This window comes from Lycorma delicatula, chromosome 1, assembly GCF_047948215.1.
Source record: "Lycorma delicatula isolate Av1 chromosome 1, ASM4794821v1, whole genome shotgun sequence".
In the NCBI taxonomy this organism is placed as follows: domain Eukaryota; kingdom Metazoa; phylum Arthropoda; class Insecta; order Hemiptera; family Fulgoridae; genus Lycorma; species Lycorma delicatula.
Window position 1 is genome coordinate 3,359,692 of NC_134455.1, and position 16,361 is coordinate 3,376,052.

At 28.5% G+C, this 16,361-nt stretch overlaps 1 protein-coding gene across 2 annotated transcripts in view; it reads right to left on the reverse strand.

Annotated features, from left to right (window-relative positions):
• Positions 1-16,361, reverse strand: part of Galt (Galactose-1-phosphate uridylyltransferase) — a 56,620-nt gene that overhangs the window by 29,635 nt on the left and 10,624 nt on the right. For both annotated transcript variants that reach the window (XM_075361848.1, XM_075361800.1), the window contains exons 3-4: positions 10,192-10,397; positions 2,832-3,060 (exon numbers count right to left, since the gene is read on the reverse strand). In XM_075361848.1, coding sequence (XP_075217963.1) covers positions 2,832-3,060; positions 10,192-10,397 — 435 coding nt within the window. The remainder of the gene's footprint in view (positions 1-2,831; positions 3,061-10,191; positions 10,398-16,361) is intronic.

The window sequence follows — 16,361 nt, forward strand, 5'->3', positions numbered from 1 at the left end:
TAAAACAGCAACTTCATTAGTAGTTGGAGCATTATAGTGACCCCTATGCTGATTAACAGGTTCACAATCAACATAAATTATTAATTAAAATATTCCACGTTACCCAAATATTGCAACACAACACAATATTGTGTTGTCAATATTGCATTTAAACTATCTTGATCAAATTATTATGTTTCAGAATTATTATGAATCACAATAAAATTATTATGTTCACAATATTAGAACGAAGAGAGGTTTGATCAGCATCAGAAAGGAAGTAAATTTGTAAAGATTGGTAATCGACACCAGATGCTGGCAATAAAATTCCTACATGATGGTAAACTTGACCTTGAATTTTAAATCTAGGTATAAAATCCCTTCTACAATTTATTTAGCATTGAAAGAAATAAAGTGTTGTATCTTCTAACATTATCAAGAAAATGTTTTGATAAAGGATGAGATCCTTAAACTAAACTCTTGATTGGTTCTGGCAGATCATTAAGTGTAGAAAGTGAAACTTTCCCACCAGAGCAACAGAAGCCAGATGCTAAATCTTTCCATTTTTTTCCAAAACAATGACTGGATATTTTAATCATTGCACCAATTTGTAAATCTTTACTATTAATACAATTCATATGATCATATTCAAAAGCAGATCTGAACTTTTGTGTGCTACCTATATTATATAGCATTGTAAAATAGAACCTTACGCTCTTCCATAGTCTCATGCGATGTAGACATTCGCCTCGCATCTGTAGATTTTCTATCAATATTACTTTTCTTCTGTTTCAGCATGACTTTAGAAAAAAATTCAAACAAATACTGCCAAAATAGATAGATAAATAAATAAATTTGACTAATAAAATATTTATCACCTATCACAAAACCAATATATCATACTACCTGAGAAACTGAAAACAACTGCATTAACCTAACTACTATACATCTATCAAAGAAACAAATTAAAATTGTCTAATATTCAATAATTAACAATTATTGGCAGCATACACTCTCATGATTAAATAGACTGAATCTAGTTGTATGAAGAGTAACATGTTCGCCCATCTAGTGGAGAGCCAATATACTACGTAAAAAGTTGTTGCGTGAAGCACAACATATAAACCACCTAGTGGAGAGCCAACATACAACGTATGGATGCAGTGAAGCATTCATTATCTTTTTGACATTGTTTTTTTATTGTTGTTTTTAATGTTTTTTTTTTTAATTTTTCAAGATGAAATATCTATAAACCTTCTCAGTCATGCCAAGAAACATGGACAAAAATTTGGTTGCAACTGATCAGATAGTTTTCTAAAACCCTCCTTCTTTATACAACAGTCTACGTTTTTAAATCAATGTTACATCTGTAAATGGGCTCAACACAGACTGTTAAAAGGAAATGGTCCCGATATAGGCTAAGACTCACCAAATTGAATAAGTCCTGGGTATGATTTATTGTAACTTTGTAGAAAATTTAAATTTACTACTTCAGCTGATAACATACATTAAGAAAATTATGATGAGTGATTTTACATCATTCACTGATTTTATTGATTTATTGATGTGATTAATTATGATGGGTGTATAAACTGATCGGTTAATCTACTGCTAACTGAAGGTCAAAAGAATATTAAATCTAATTAATACTATTTCGATATTGAATGGTTTTTCTTCTTAAGCGTATTTATAAATTAAGTATCAGCTAAAATAATTAATATTTTACTTAAACATAACATCTCATTCAAGATCAGTAAATAAAGAATTTTCTAACAAATATGAATAATAAATTAAACAATTGTATTTACTGTATATTAAATTTAACATGATAGATACTAGAAAAAGCCTTCTATTTAATGACAAGTCAATTTTCAAAAGCTCTTAAACCAATTAAAAGTAAGAATTCCTGACTTTTGTGCATAGTACAATCCATAGAAAAAATAAAATTATGAAAAAATAAATAACACAAATGGAAAATTGATAACATTTTTGTTACAGAAAAATAATAACAACCTTTCAATTCAAGATTGTAATGAATGATAATGTTTTTAGATCTCTTAAAATGTATTAGTTACTGCATTCTGAAGGGCATTCAGGATACATTTGAAAATAAATTCATTCAACATAAAAAGTAATAAATTGTTATTTTTATTAACATTTAACCTCAGTATTGAGCTACATAATATATAGTACTCATAGTTTATCTCCAAATTTCTCAACTGATGTTCAGAAGTCAAGGACCAATTGTAATGTCCAACAAGTTTTAACAACCTACTTAGATTACTGTTATAGTTTTAAGTTTAAAGTAAGTCAATATAAAGTATTATGCAAATAAACAAATATTTACACAATAAATTTACATGTACTTTATTTTTTTGTTAACTGTGCACATTATTCAACAAGGATGTATGAATATAAATAGAATTTATTAGATATTTAGAAGCCATGAAACAGAAAAAATAAACATGCAAAAGGATATACAAGAGTAGAATAGTGACAAAAAATCTGCAAAGATGTTTAATTTATAGATTCTAAAAAACAATTGTTAAAAATTATGGGTTGCTATCTATACTTTTAATAATCTAATGCTTAATTATTATGAATTTCAAGCAGAAAACTTAAAATTAAGCAAGAGTATGATACAGGAAAATAATAATAGTTATCATTTAGAAAGTAGAATATCAACGAAAAAGTGCACTAAAATTGAAAAAAAACTTGCTCTAAACATTAAATGATCATTTGATATTTTAAGTTTAATTTTAATGCAATAATAACTAAAAAATAATAATAATAATAATGAATGAGTGAATGGCATCTGAGAGGGAATCAGTAAATATCAAAGCCAGATTTACCTTTTTTTGTAACTCTTTATCAACATAATCCATTAACAAAGGTCGACCATGTGTTTCATAGTAACTTTTTTGATATATATCCTTAATCCTTGGTTCATTTGGAATGAAAGATGAAGCCCAAATTTGACAATGTGGATGTGGGTTAGAGCACCCCATTATAGCGCCTTTATTTTCAAAAATCTGAACCCAATCAAATTTCTTCCCTAATGACTCTGCTTCTTCAATCCATCTGAAAATGAATAATGATGAATGCATTATGCTTGATATTTTTAACTACTCTGAAACTGTTTTACAACAAGGAATTTATAACAGAATTTTATACAAGAGTTACAATAATAGTTGTTTTGGGTTCACAATTTATATCAGTTATCTATTTACTTTATAAGTTTCATTGTATTAAATAAAAGAATAAGTAAAACAAAGACTCTTAAAAAAAATCTCAAGAAAATATGAGTCACGTTTTAATTTGAAACAAACTGCTCTATTACATGAAAAATCATTACATACATTGTTCTACGAGTAAAGAGACTTATAGTAAAATAGTATAAAAATTTGAAAACATGTTTGGCTGTAATTGTAACACAAACACCAACAGAAGAAAAGTTAAAAGGTTAAGTTGTATTTTAATGTTAATAATGTTCTGAAATTTTCATCTTCTATATAATATATGATAATCAGTAATTTTATTGTAGAAATTAATTATCAATAAAGACATTCTATTCTATTAACTCTACTGCTTTTTAAGTGTTAATAGAATACTTATAATTTATTAACTGGTTTCTTCAGGCATTGACTGATAAGGATATAAGCCGTAAAATACCATTGTGTAATTATGCAATTCACTGATGTGGTACCCAGTACTTAAGTTACTTATGGTGATCTATAGAAACCAGTTTATTGAAAATGCTTGGACCACAAATTATTGTTACTCAACATCCTTTTTTTCAATGATGCTAGATTGTGTGATACTTGTCTGTTGTCTTAACATCCTGCATTTGTTTTATTTACAATCCTTTATTAAAATGTAAAGTTCCTGCATAATTTTTGTAACAAGTAAATAGAATTTTACATATTACTAAAATAAACTTTCTCTACTGATTTTCGCCAAGATTGTCTTTGAATATAGGAATTGAATAAATCTCCTACAAATATGTATTCCAGTTGATTACTCCTTCCTTGGTTATATTTATCTACCTACCACTGAATCATGTAAATGTAAGTTGGTTGGTTCCATGTATGTAAAACAATAAAAAAAAGGGATTCATTATCCTTCTAGCCATTAATTAGCACATAAGCTTTTAAACTGGTGATGTAAAGTAGTATAATTTCATATAGTGGCTTATATCCTTTATCTAAAAATTTACAGCAAACTTCCTTTGTTCCTGGAGGAATGCTATGTCTGTTTAAACACGTTTCACAATCTCTTAATCTATTACATTAAAAAAAATGAACTAAATTACATCACATCAAAGAAACAGAACCATAAATCAATGACCACTGACAGAAAATACAGACAAGTTTACCTAAGAAATTTTTGTTGCAGAAGATAACATTTTTAGTAACTTTGTTTTGGTGTGGGGGGGGTGAAAAACATTTACGTTATCATCGCCTAGAAAACAAAAAACATACACTAGAAATTTAAAAACAAAATTAAAACTTAAATATGAAATAAAAAAAGAAAATAAAAAACTTAAAACTAAAATATTAAACAAAAAACATGCAGCTACTATCACCACTAACATAATAAAATTTTAATTATAATCACTATCACAGAAAAACCTATCTACTATCACAAATAACAACTCCATATGGGGTATTCCATTTTAATTCAAAAAATGATCAGTGCATCACTATTTCTGATTTTGGTGATATTTGGTATATGATAACTACCCTTGTAGTGGCCAAAAAATGTTTTTCTTGAGTAATAGACTATTTTCTAACTTGTCAACCGGTAAAATAGCCATTTTTGTCACTTTTACCACGAGCTGTAGAATTCTTGTTACATCGTAGAGAGGATCAAAAAGGGCTTTTTGGAATGAGTAAACATGGAACTTCATCTTAGTGTACTCAAAATTCAATTCCTTACATAAGCAAATCCTGTAATGTTTATTGAAGTTACATTTACAAATTATTATTTTTTCAAATTTTGGGCACAAAATTTGAAGGGCTTAAGGTAACAGGCCTGTTTTTAATCTTTTAACACTAGTAAAAATCTGACTGTTACTGAATCCTGTCCTTCATTTAAAAAAAATGGCCGTGATTTTGAAAATGTCTCATTGTTTGGGCCAAAAAACACATGTGGGACAGGTGGAAAAAATCTGAAATTTTTACAGCAGTATTCTTTATGTACTTTAAAACCACATAAAATTTACTTTGTTACTCAAAGGGGTTGACAAGTAATGAGCCATCAAAACTGCTAAAAACACTGTTCCTTCTAACCGTGAAAAATGTAACCAAAAATACTGATTTTTTCAGATTATAAAAGTCACAACTAAAGTCATTATAATGAATAAATTAATAATTAATAAATAGTCAATCACAAAATGACAAATAATAATTACAAAATGATAAACAATTCAAATGCATTAACAAGTTGTTCAATTCACTTTTATCTTATTTTACTCCTCATAATAGAAGTTATGAATAAATCTTGCATTTTTGACAAAAACTTAACTAACATACCTTAGTGCTCCTGCCATTTTTTTATTGAATAGAACTGATAAGTCCTCATTCATCTTTGGTGTTACGTTGTGTCCTCTTCTAGGAGTTGATAGAAAAAGCTCTGAAAGCATGAGAATCTTTAAAATATTTTCCAGTTGAACCAATGTTTGATTATCCCTCAATGATTTCTTGAATGAAGTATTAGGACCCTGAGGATGGGAAAAGTCTATTCAATATTCCTCTTCATTTTCATGTATTTTGACTGCCAAACCACCACTTGCCATTGTATATGCAGCAGACATAATTTTTACATTTTGACTCTGGTAAACCTATAAAGCAATCAGAAACACTTATGTTCTTGTGTAAGTGTTTCTGATTTAGAGATTGCCCAGACTTTCAGAACACATTTCTGTATTGTTAAAACATAACTGTGAAAAGTTCTTGTTTCTGGGACTGTGATTACCTGATAACAAGAACTGAGGTATTCTTCAGTCTCTTGAACATCTTTACTAGGAGCAGAAAATAAATGTTATACTTTTAATATTGTCTTTGCAATAATTGTACATTTCAGAAGGTGCAACAATTTGATTGCTGACTGTCCTTTGAAGGCTTGCTTTAGTCACAGTCCTTTTTACAGTTCCACCAATACCATCACATGGTCCTCTCCATGGTATGAGGCAAAAAAATGCCACTCAGCTGCGATTTCAAAATCTTCTTGATGGTAGGACAAATTTATGAAATTTTTTTTGTTTTTATACTGGGCTGAGAAGCCATCAGAAAAATAAAAAAATTGCTTACTTGTAACAGTGTTTTTACTTTATTTATAACTTGCTTCTGGAAGCACAAGAACGATGTAGTATTGTGCTTCAAGTACTCACTAATCACACAGTAGCTTTTTTGGCTTTGCAATTTTCCTTCTTTTTTTAAATATATTAGAAATGGATGACTGCGGCATAAGTTTTCAGCAGTGATATTACTGGACTTTATCCTGTATCACAAAAGGAAAATTTTGAGAGAAGTCTCCTAAAATACATTCACCCTCCAGCAAGTTTTCCTTTTTAATGTTGAGGATTAGCTTGTTTCTTTACTATAACATGATGCCTTTTAAGTACTCTTGAAATGGAAGAATTTGAGTAGTTAGTTCACAACGGTCAACAGAAACCCACTGTTTGAAGATAGTTTCAGAATCAAAATCATCCCAACTCTCTTGCAGTAATTTGAGCACATCATTAGTGCCTGAACATTTTTCACACTGTGACAGCATGCACGTTTCATTTTCTATATCACATACCATGGTTGAAAGGAGAATTTTATAATTAAATTTCATTATTAGAGAAAATAACGCAAGTTTTACATTTTGGTAGATGACACAAATACAAACAGAGCGAGTACCTGACTCACCAGCCAGAACACAAAATTTAGGTCTTAAATCAGCAAATTTTGAATAACCAATTTTTAAATTATGTTATTCTTTGAAGGCTGTGTACAGTTCTTTTATGTTACATAAGATAAGCCTTTTTAGAATATTAATTTTCTTCCCGTCAGCTTGTATTACAGAGACACAATCCTTCTTGCCTGGCATCATTTGGCTCTGCTCTGCTCATCATTCTGGTAAAAATATTGGACACATTTAATAAAATTTATATCAATTATGTGACTGGGTTTCTTTTTGCCAGCAATTTGTGGAAAAATTCCACTTGCCTTAACTAATTGTTGGATTGACAGGCTAAATACTGACTAACACTAAACTCATACTGAATTTTTTGAATGCTCCAGCTGCTTGGTAAGAAACTTTTAATTCTTCACTTTAATCAGCATAATTTTGTGGTACTAAACTGGTTTCTTCCGTAGAAATATTTAAATAAAAGGAATCATTTAATTTACTGGTAACTGACTGCTATTTTTGTAACTTTTATTTTTTAGAAATGGTTCCTTTGCGCTGCTTGATAATTTTTGAACCTTAATTGGAGAAATGCCAACTGCTGAACAAGTTTTATTCATCAACTAGACTGTAACACATTGAAGCTCAAATATATCTTGACATTCCGGTTCACTTTCTGTATCATCTTGTGGTTTTTGTATTTTGTTTAAGCAATTTGTACACAGTGCTCTGCCTGGAATTAATTTTAAATTTGGATTGCTTGTTGAAAGTGTCAAACAGATTTCTTAACCGGTTTAGTGTTGACAGTTAAATGGGTCAGAGCACTTTTCCCATTAATATGAAAATATTTATCTAAATATTCATTTTTATGAATAATACAGATATTTTTTGTTTCATTAGATCCACTTCTTAAAGATATCAGTGTTATTTGCTGTTCAGTAAACTCTAAAATATTGTGCAATACTGAAGATCTATTGTAAGTCAATTTGTGGCATACTGTTTCAGTGTGAATGCCAACTGAACACACCATAATCTGTTTTTATAAAATGCAGGGGTTCTTACAACAATACAGTTAATATTATAAATTATGAAACTACCAACTGCACTTCAATTTGTCTTATCCCAGTTTCTCTACAGCTAAAATCCAGTTAATAAAAGATATCACACAAAAGAGAAGTTCACTGCTAATAAAATTACTTTATAAACAAGTGTACATTACCTAACCACAATAGAACATGTCACATTGAAATCAAAACAGTAACTGATCATTCTACAATATTTGCATTCAGGGTTACACAAACATTCATGTCTACGCATATCTATTCACTTTCGTGTTTGAACATGAGTTTATGTGTATGTCATACTTTAAGTAACAAACTATCTAGAAATACATCTATCTCATTACAGACATATCAAAATATTTTAAGTAGTAGGCCTACATTATCTGAGAAAATACTTGCTGTGAATTTTTTGGATATATTGTTCATAGTTAAAAGAAATGGTGTTTTTAGCAGTTTTGATGGCTTCATTACTCGTCAACCCCTTTGAGTAATTAAATAAATTTTATATGATTTTAAAGTACATAAACAGTAATTACTTCTGTAAAAATTTCAGATTTTTTCCAGAACAAGATTTGGTTATGTAACAAAATGAATCTTTTAGTACACTAAGATGAAGTTCCATCTTTACTCTTTCTAAAAAGTCGTTTTTGACCCTTTGTACGATATAAATAAGAATGCTACAGCTCGTGGAAAAAGTGACAAAAGTGGCTATTTTTATCTGTTGGCGAGTTTGAAAATAGCCTATTATTCAAGAAAAAATTTTTTTAAATATAAAAAAATATTTTTTGGCTACTAAAAGTGGGTAGTTATCATATACCAATATCATGAAAATCAAAAATAGTGATGCAATAAAATTTTTGAAAATTAACTGAATTAAAATGGAATACCTTATACACATATAAACTAAAATAAAAATAAAATAAATTTAATGAATTCCGAAGAGGAGTGCAAAAGGCTCTTTCTTGGATAACAGAAAAAATAAAACTATTTAATGCTGATTGTATTAACTTCCATAAAAAATAAACATAAGAATTAATAAAAAAATCATATAATAATAATTATTATCAGTTACAACTGATCTTATGTTAATAGAATGACATAAAACAGGGTTATACATCAGCACTCAGGGAGAAGGATAAAAAAAATTCCATATTAACTACTTAATACCAAACCACCATCTGAGAATAATTAAAATGAAATAATACCTTTGAAAACTTTTTCTTTTTACTAAAAACAAAATAATAAATTAAAAAAGATTCATTTAGAAGTTTGATAATTTTAAAGTTCTATACACTATAATACTTAGTTATATAATCAATTAACTTTTTTCTCTTTCAGACTCTATTTTGAATATAACCAGATCTGAGATTCTTGTATGCACTGAGATGGTTTTTTTGTTTTTATTACTTTTGGTTTTGTAAACCTTGTTCAGATATAAATGCATAAACAGTAAAAAATATTGCATCACTGAAGATAAGTTATATAAGTTTATTACTGAATAAAAAAGTCTAGTTCCACCAAAAACTTTTGGTGATGACAATTACTTAAGTCACTTCTTGATTAATTTAGTTGAACATGTCACTTTGGTTAACCAATCTATACATCTTTTAGGAATTTATCAAATTTTTGCATGAGATTTGAAAGAAAAGAAAAAAGCTGCTTCAGTTCTGGATTTGATGAGCCAATTAAATCCTTTAGCTAAATAAAATTAAAATGGAAAAATGCTTTCTATTCAGTCAGATCATGTTATCTCATTCATTACAGAAGCAATTTATAGATTCAAATATGCCTGAAAGTAAACATTGATATGAGATTCCCACCTCTCCACAGGGTTGCGTCCTTTCTTCTAACTCTTCACAAACTTACTATATTTATAGCAACACTATACGCACTTCAATATCATCAAGTCCATTCATTTACATAAAATTTCTATTATACTGAACACCTCCTTATTCATACAGAATATCTTTTAGAAAAATTTGTGAATATCTTTGCCATATGACTGAGAAGTAGCATATAATTACTGTAATAATACTTTGGCATACAACTACTATACAGTTACTTATAATAAAAATAATCAATTTCCTATAGTTAAAGTCTTATTCATCATTATACCTTCGTTACTTTTTAATTAAGCCCTTATATTAACTGAAGGATAGAGGTATTTTCCAAAATGTGGCAGACAACAGTTTAATTATTCTGTTTATTTTAATTTCATTAACTAAAACTATTATTGTAATCTTACATATTCATTTACCTGTTAATAACTTCTTCAATTTCTTGAACTGACATTACTGGAATTGTCACATTTGATTTTGGGTGAAAGCACATTACTCTGCATTTCCCACGAGCAGCACCTACTTGAAATAGTGGATCTGAGCTCTCAGGAGGACTTGGAACATCTTCTAATAGTGCTGGGAAGTCATTATCAAATGCAAATGTAGATTCATATTTTGGATTGATCTGTATGACAATTAAGAAAAAAAATACAATAACATAATGTAAAGAAATTCACTTGAATAACATTTTTAATAAGAAGTACAAATAATATAGAAAGAATATTTTCAATAGAATGTAATAAAAAATGAATGCTATGAATAAATTAATTAAATATTTTTAATATAAATATAAACAGTTACTCAATTTTTAAATTAACTAATTATTAAATCAATCAATTAAAAAAATAAAACAAATTTAACTGATAAAAATAATTTGCACAAGGTTATACCCCATAAAAAAGAAAAAAATTAAAACATCTAAAAACTACATACTTTAAAATGATTTTAAGGATGTGCTCAAATCTCTATAAGTTACCATGTAATAATGAAACTGGATTTACTAAATTAATTGTAAATAATATCATGTTACATTCAAACAAAAAAATATAATCCAAAGTTTCTTCTTCTTTAGATACACTGAGTAAGTTGCCAAATGGTTGCTGGGATAAAATAACTAACAGCATACTCAATAAATTTATAAAAAATAAAGAACTGAAATTGAATATTCATTTTGATTTTTAATCATTCATCAGTGTAAATTATAGCAAAATCAGTAAAAAGAAAACAAAATTAGATAAATATTAAAAATTAAAAAACCTGACTGTCAAAAATCATTGGTGTTTAATATAGGGTAATTAAAGAGCATGTTTTATATATTATTATTATTATTATTATTATTATTATATATATATATATATATATATTACACTATAATCTTTTCAATTTTTTAAAATTTATTTAAACATATAATATATAGTCTACGACACTCCTGGTAATGTAAGGATTTCAACGCGTTATCATACATCTAAATTGGTTCAGCCATTGAGATGCTATGGTAGAAGAAACATACATATACCCCATAAATACATAATAATAATAATTCAGAGATTTATATTTTATGATGAGTTTTATATCTGTAAGAATTTTTATTAAGAACTACCATGCGACATGATACAAGAACATCATTTAAATCTATATAAATAAAATTACTATTATAATTTGCTGATTTAGTCTGTTAAGACTCGGGTTTCATTTGCTCCTTTTTTTATTAAAAGGAGGAAATTTAAATTTTATTAATAGAGGACTTTTAAATTTTTAAATAAAAATTTTCACTTTTTTTTGGTTAGTCTTATTAATTAAATTTGTCTAATGTTCTATTTTTAGTCAGTCTAGTTCCATCCTCCAAAGACTCAACTTGTGTTTGTTATTATAATTAATTGATATAATAATAATGATATATATATCAAGTTCAAAATTACAAGTTCAAAGTATAATAAAAATAATTTATATTGTAAATGAAATAAATAAAAGACTTATTTACTTGGTTGAACCAGCAAATAATAAATATTTAGAATAATTAAACCTGACCAACGTATTGAACCTTGGCGGCATATTACTTAACATGTCTTTTTTGTAATCACTACATCTGTCAATGTAGTTTTATCTAAGAATAAACTTTCACGTTAATTTCTAGTAACAAATGTAACTTTGTAAACAGTACATTTGTATGCAATGCCATGTTAAATAAGGCCCATATCTGAATATATTAGTTAATTTTTGTTCTGGTTTGATTTCATCATGATTTTGTTATTATACTAGCAAATACCCTGTTTGAATTTTGAAAATAGGAAGATTAGTTGTAAAACTATAACAAAAGTTCCGAATAACTGTGATCTAATAGATCAAGAGTGAACCTCGTGCATGCAAAAGTTAGCCTTCAACCTACGAACAAATAACCCATTTGAATTTTGAAAATCTGATGATTGTTTGCAGAAATATTTTAACAGCACTTCCTTCAACCTCCCAAAACAGATACGTAAGTTTGGTCAATAAAATGTTTAACCATTGACAATAATTTGGTCTTTTGACATGATCTGTAGGTTTCAGTTTTTGAAGACACATTACTTTATAGGAGAAAAATGTGTTCTTTTCTTACAGCTTTATATGCGGTAATAAATCATCTTGCTGCTGTGCTAACTTACGCACTGACTTTGATGGACTTATCAAGTGGCTTCTATTGGTTTGGTGGTCTTCCACTTCAATCAGCATCTTCAACAGATTCTTTTCCAAAGATTTTCCATAACAGTTCAAACTGTATTGTGATGAGAAACAGTACATTGGAAACTTTTCAAAAACTTGTGCTCACTAAATCAATACATTTGTCACATTCATGAAAGACATTCTTTCCTCTACTGAAAGAACCATTATGTTTCTTGCAACTATTGATTCCAATAAACTAAAGGAAACAAAGCATGTTCAATCACAATTCAACAACTGATGTTTTTGTTTATTACTAAGCAACATTCAACGAACCAACAAGACAACCAACCTAAGGCTAAAAAAATGCAGAATGCACAGCAACTTTCCGAACGCAATGTAGTAGGTAAAAAAAGAAGTGATTTTATATCTCAATCATGTATAGTGTGTACGATGAAAATAAAAGCTTGGTTGCACGATAGCAAAGATTCTTTCCACAATTAAAATTTATTTTCATTTTGTTTAATTTCAGACAACAATTTCTTTAAAAATATTTAGTGTACTTATAAATATTTCTTATTGTACACAGTACAACAATGAATAATTTAAACTTGTATAAAGAGATTATTATTGTTCTTCCTCAGTCAAATGAGTCATAAAATGAACGACAGCTTTATACGAATAAAGGTCATGAAAATATTTCACTTGAGTTATATTTATATGCACTTGTTGTAATGGATATTAGTATTGCTGATGATGTTTATAAACATAACTGATTTAGTTTGATTCTTGGCTTGTTGCAGTACAAATGGCATAGTTGTTTCCTTCTGTAATGTGTGCGTGTTAGTTAATATTTTGTGTATAAATAGATTCATATATTTTTTGTGTCGTGAATCTTTTTTTGTCAGTAGCAGGATTTAAATAATTTTCTGACATTTAGATATTACATATTTATGTGTTTGATTTATAATTGTGTTTGTGTTAGTGGGCGATAGGTGGGCATATAGTGGGTGGATAATGAACGGTGGTACCTGAATGGTGGGGGCATAGTAGGCAGAGGGTGGAAGCATGATCAAAGTTAAAATATTTATTATATAATAAATATTTTAACATAATAAATATTTTAACTTTGATCACAAGTTCAGTAACTCTGAAAAGAAAAGCTTGATCTTCTTAAATCTAAATCGCAGATGTGCTCATAACGAGTTTCACGCAAAACATAATGAACTGCCTACATTAAATAAATTATGCGAAGAACTTCAAAAGAGTGTTCAATTTAGCAGTCATCCTGAAGAAGTTTAGGGTCTGTGGTATAAAACTGATAATAATAGGAAACTTTTTATAAACAAGGAAGACATCCAGTGAAAGAGGATAGAATATTTTTAAAAAAATAACCGACTGCAGAAAAGAAAATTCTTTGATTGTTTATTTGGACGAACTGTATACTTTAACTTCCCATTTGACAACAAAATCATGGTCAGATGGTAGTGGTGTAGGAGTAAAAGTGCCAATTAATAAAGGTGATTGATTAATTTTAATCCACTCCGGCGGAGAAATGGGGTTCATTCTGAATGTGATGTTGACTTGAAAAATGAGTTCAAAAAGTAGTAACTATCACTACAGCATCAACAACAATTTCATGAAGCGAGCATCTGAAAAATTAATTCCTGGTCTATCCCCTAGTCAGTGGTTCTTATCGATAATGCACCATACCACAATTCACTTTTAGGGAAGCCTTTGAATTCAAATGACCGGAAAAGTAGCATAATTAATTGGTTAGAAAAAAAACAATATTCAGTTTAATAAAACAATGTTAAAACAACAATTGTATGACATAATTAAATCACATACAAATTAAAAAATAAAATAGCATTTTGATGAACTACTAAAAAAAAAACACAGACATCAATCAGGGTTCTGTGACTTCCACCTTACCATCCTGATTTAAATCCAATCGAGATGGGGTATGGTTGGTTCTGAGAAGAAATGTTTATAATAATACCACAATATTTTTAATGTCAGATATTAAAAAAATTAGCTGAGGAATAAATGAATACCATATTGCAATCATAAATATTACAATTCAGAGCCCCCTCAAACTGCATTTAAATATTTTCATTAAATTCATTCATTAAAAAAAATCATTTATTACAAAAAAAAACAGTTTACTTACATTTATAAGATGATATGTAAAGAAAATAGATTAATGAGATGGTTGTATTTGTTTTCATTTAAAAGTTTTTCGATACATGAATCTATGTTAGAAATACACAAAAGAAAATTGTTTTGAGCTGATAAAGACAATTCCTAAATTTAATTTTTGGTGCAAACATAGACAAAAAACTGTAAACTTTCACTGATGTGGCAAAAGGGATTAATATTTTTAATGCTTAACTTTATATACTCAGTTCAACAAGCAAGCCAAAATGTATTGTAGGATGTAAATTGTAGTTTTAATGTTTTATTGGCCAACATTTCGTGAACTGGTTGTCAACCTCAACTGGAAACTTCACAGCTGCAACAATGTTTTCAATAAATGGATTCAGTACCCATCTCTTCATGAAATCATTTTTATCTTCTTGGAAATACTGATGCAAATTAGTGAATTAGTTTAATTATGGGACGACTGTACTGTAATTGTATGGGACATCTTAGCTACTCTTAATAATATGAGATAAGATGCATAATGTGTATTTTCATCAGTATGACTTGATTTACAAATAGAAGCTTGTTGATTTCTCAAAATATGTAATTTTCTTTTAATAAATTCCAAGGGTTTGCTTTTATGATCTCAATGTTTAGTTTCCAAGTGTCAAATTAACTTTGATGCCGTCATGCTTTCATCGGAGAGAACTTGAAAGCAAACAGTGCACTATGGCTTTCCATCCAATGAGGTAAAACCATAATTTAAATAACTGTCATTGTATAATCTTGTTTTTTTTTACAAATTGATTCATTGCATGTAGATGGCTCATTTTGTATTTTCACAAATTTATCAATTTTTCATAAGAATCTAACTGGAAAAAACACTCACACTGTTTAACTGCACACTAAAATGCCAAAACCTCAATTACTATTATTTTCAATGAGACTACACTTTTAAAAACTTAAAAAAACAGCACCAGATGCATGCTTCCATTCGAAACTGAGCTGACATTATGTAATCCCTTATGCCTCTTTTATACTGCAAAGAGCACAACGTGTTCAAACATATAATATGCATGTTTGAACATGATGCTCTCACAGTGAATATTATGCAAGCAGATCAAATTACAAGGAGCACATACACATCAAGTTGAACTTGTAAATTGCTCATGTATGTACATTTCATATATGCACATTCATACCGGTTGCTATCACTGCAGCTAAATAGTTTAACTAGGTTTCATTGGGTTGCAGTTGGGAGGGGGTCGTGAAAAATTCATTATAGCTAAATTCATTATCAGCTGGTGGATTCACCACCAGCTGATAACATTCTTGCATATGAAACAGTACAAGGATAAAATACAGTACATGAAATAGCACATTATTCTGTTAACAATTTCAGTCACATATTCAAATAGTATACTGTTTCCTGAAATATTACAGCATAATAAAATATTTGACAGTTTTAAATAAATGAGTAAAGAGTTTAGGTCTTGTCATAGAATGCATGTGTAGAATCATGCAAATTGTTGACTCTTTTAATTTGGTCAATGAACTGTTGTACGAAGCTGTTTGTAATAAGTAGCTTTAAAAGTAAAAGAAATGCATTTAGTTTGTAAAAATTACGCACATTAAAAATTTTTACGTTATATTTCCAAGAAAAATATTTTCCTTTGTCAACGTTCTTTTGTCATCTTTTGTCAATGTTCACTAAGGTTATGGAAAAATTCCATTAATAGTATTTACACATCTCCTTTAATTGCTTTGTTACAGTGGCAATGTTGTCAGTGTCATTACCTTTCAGAAT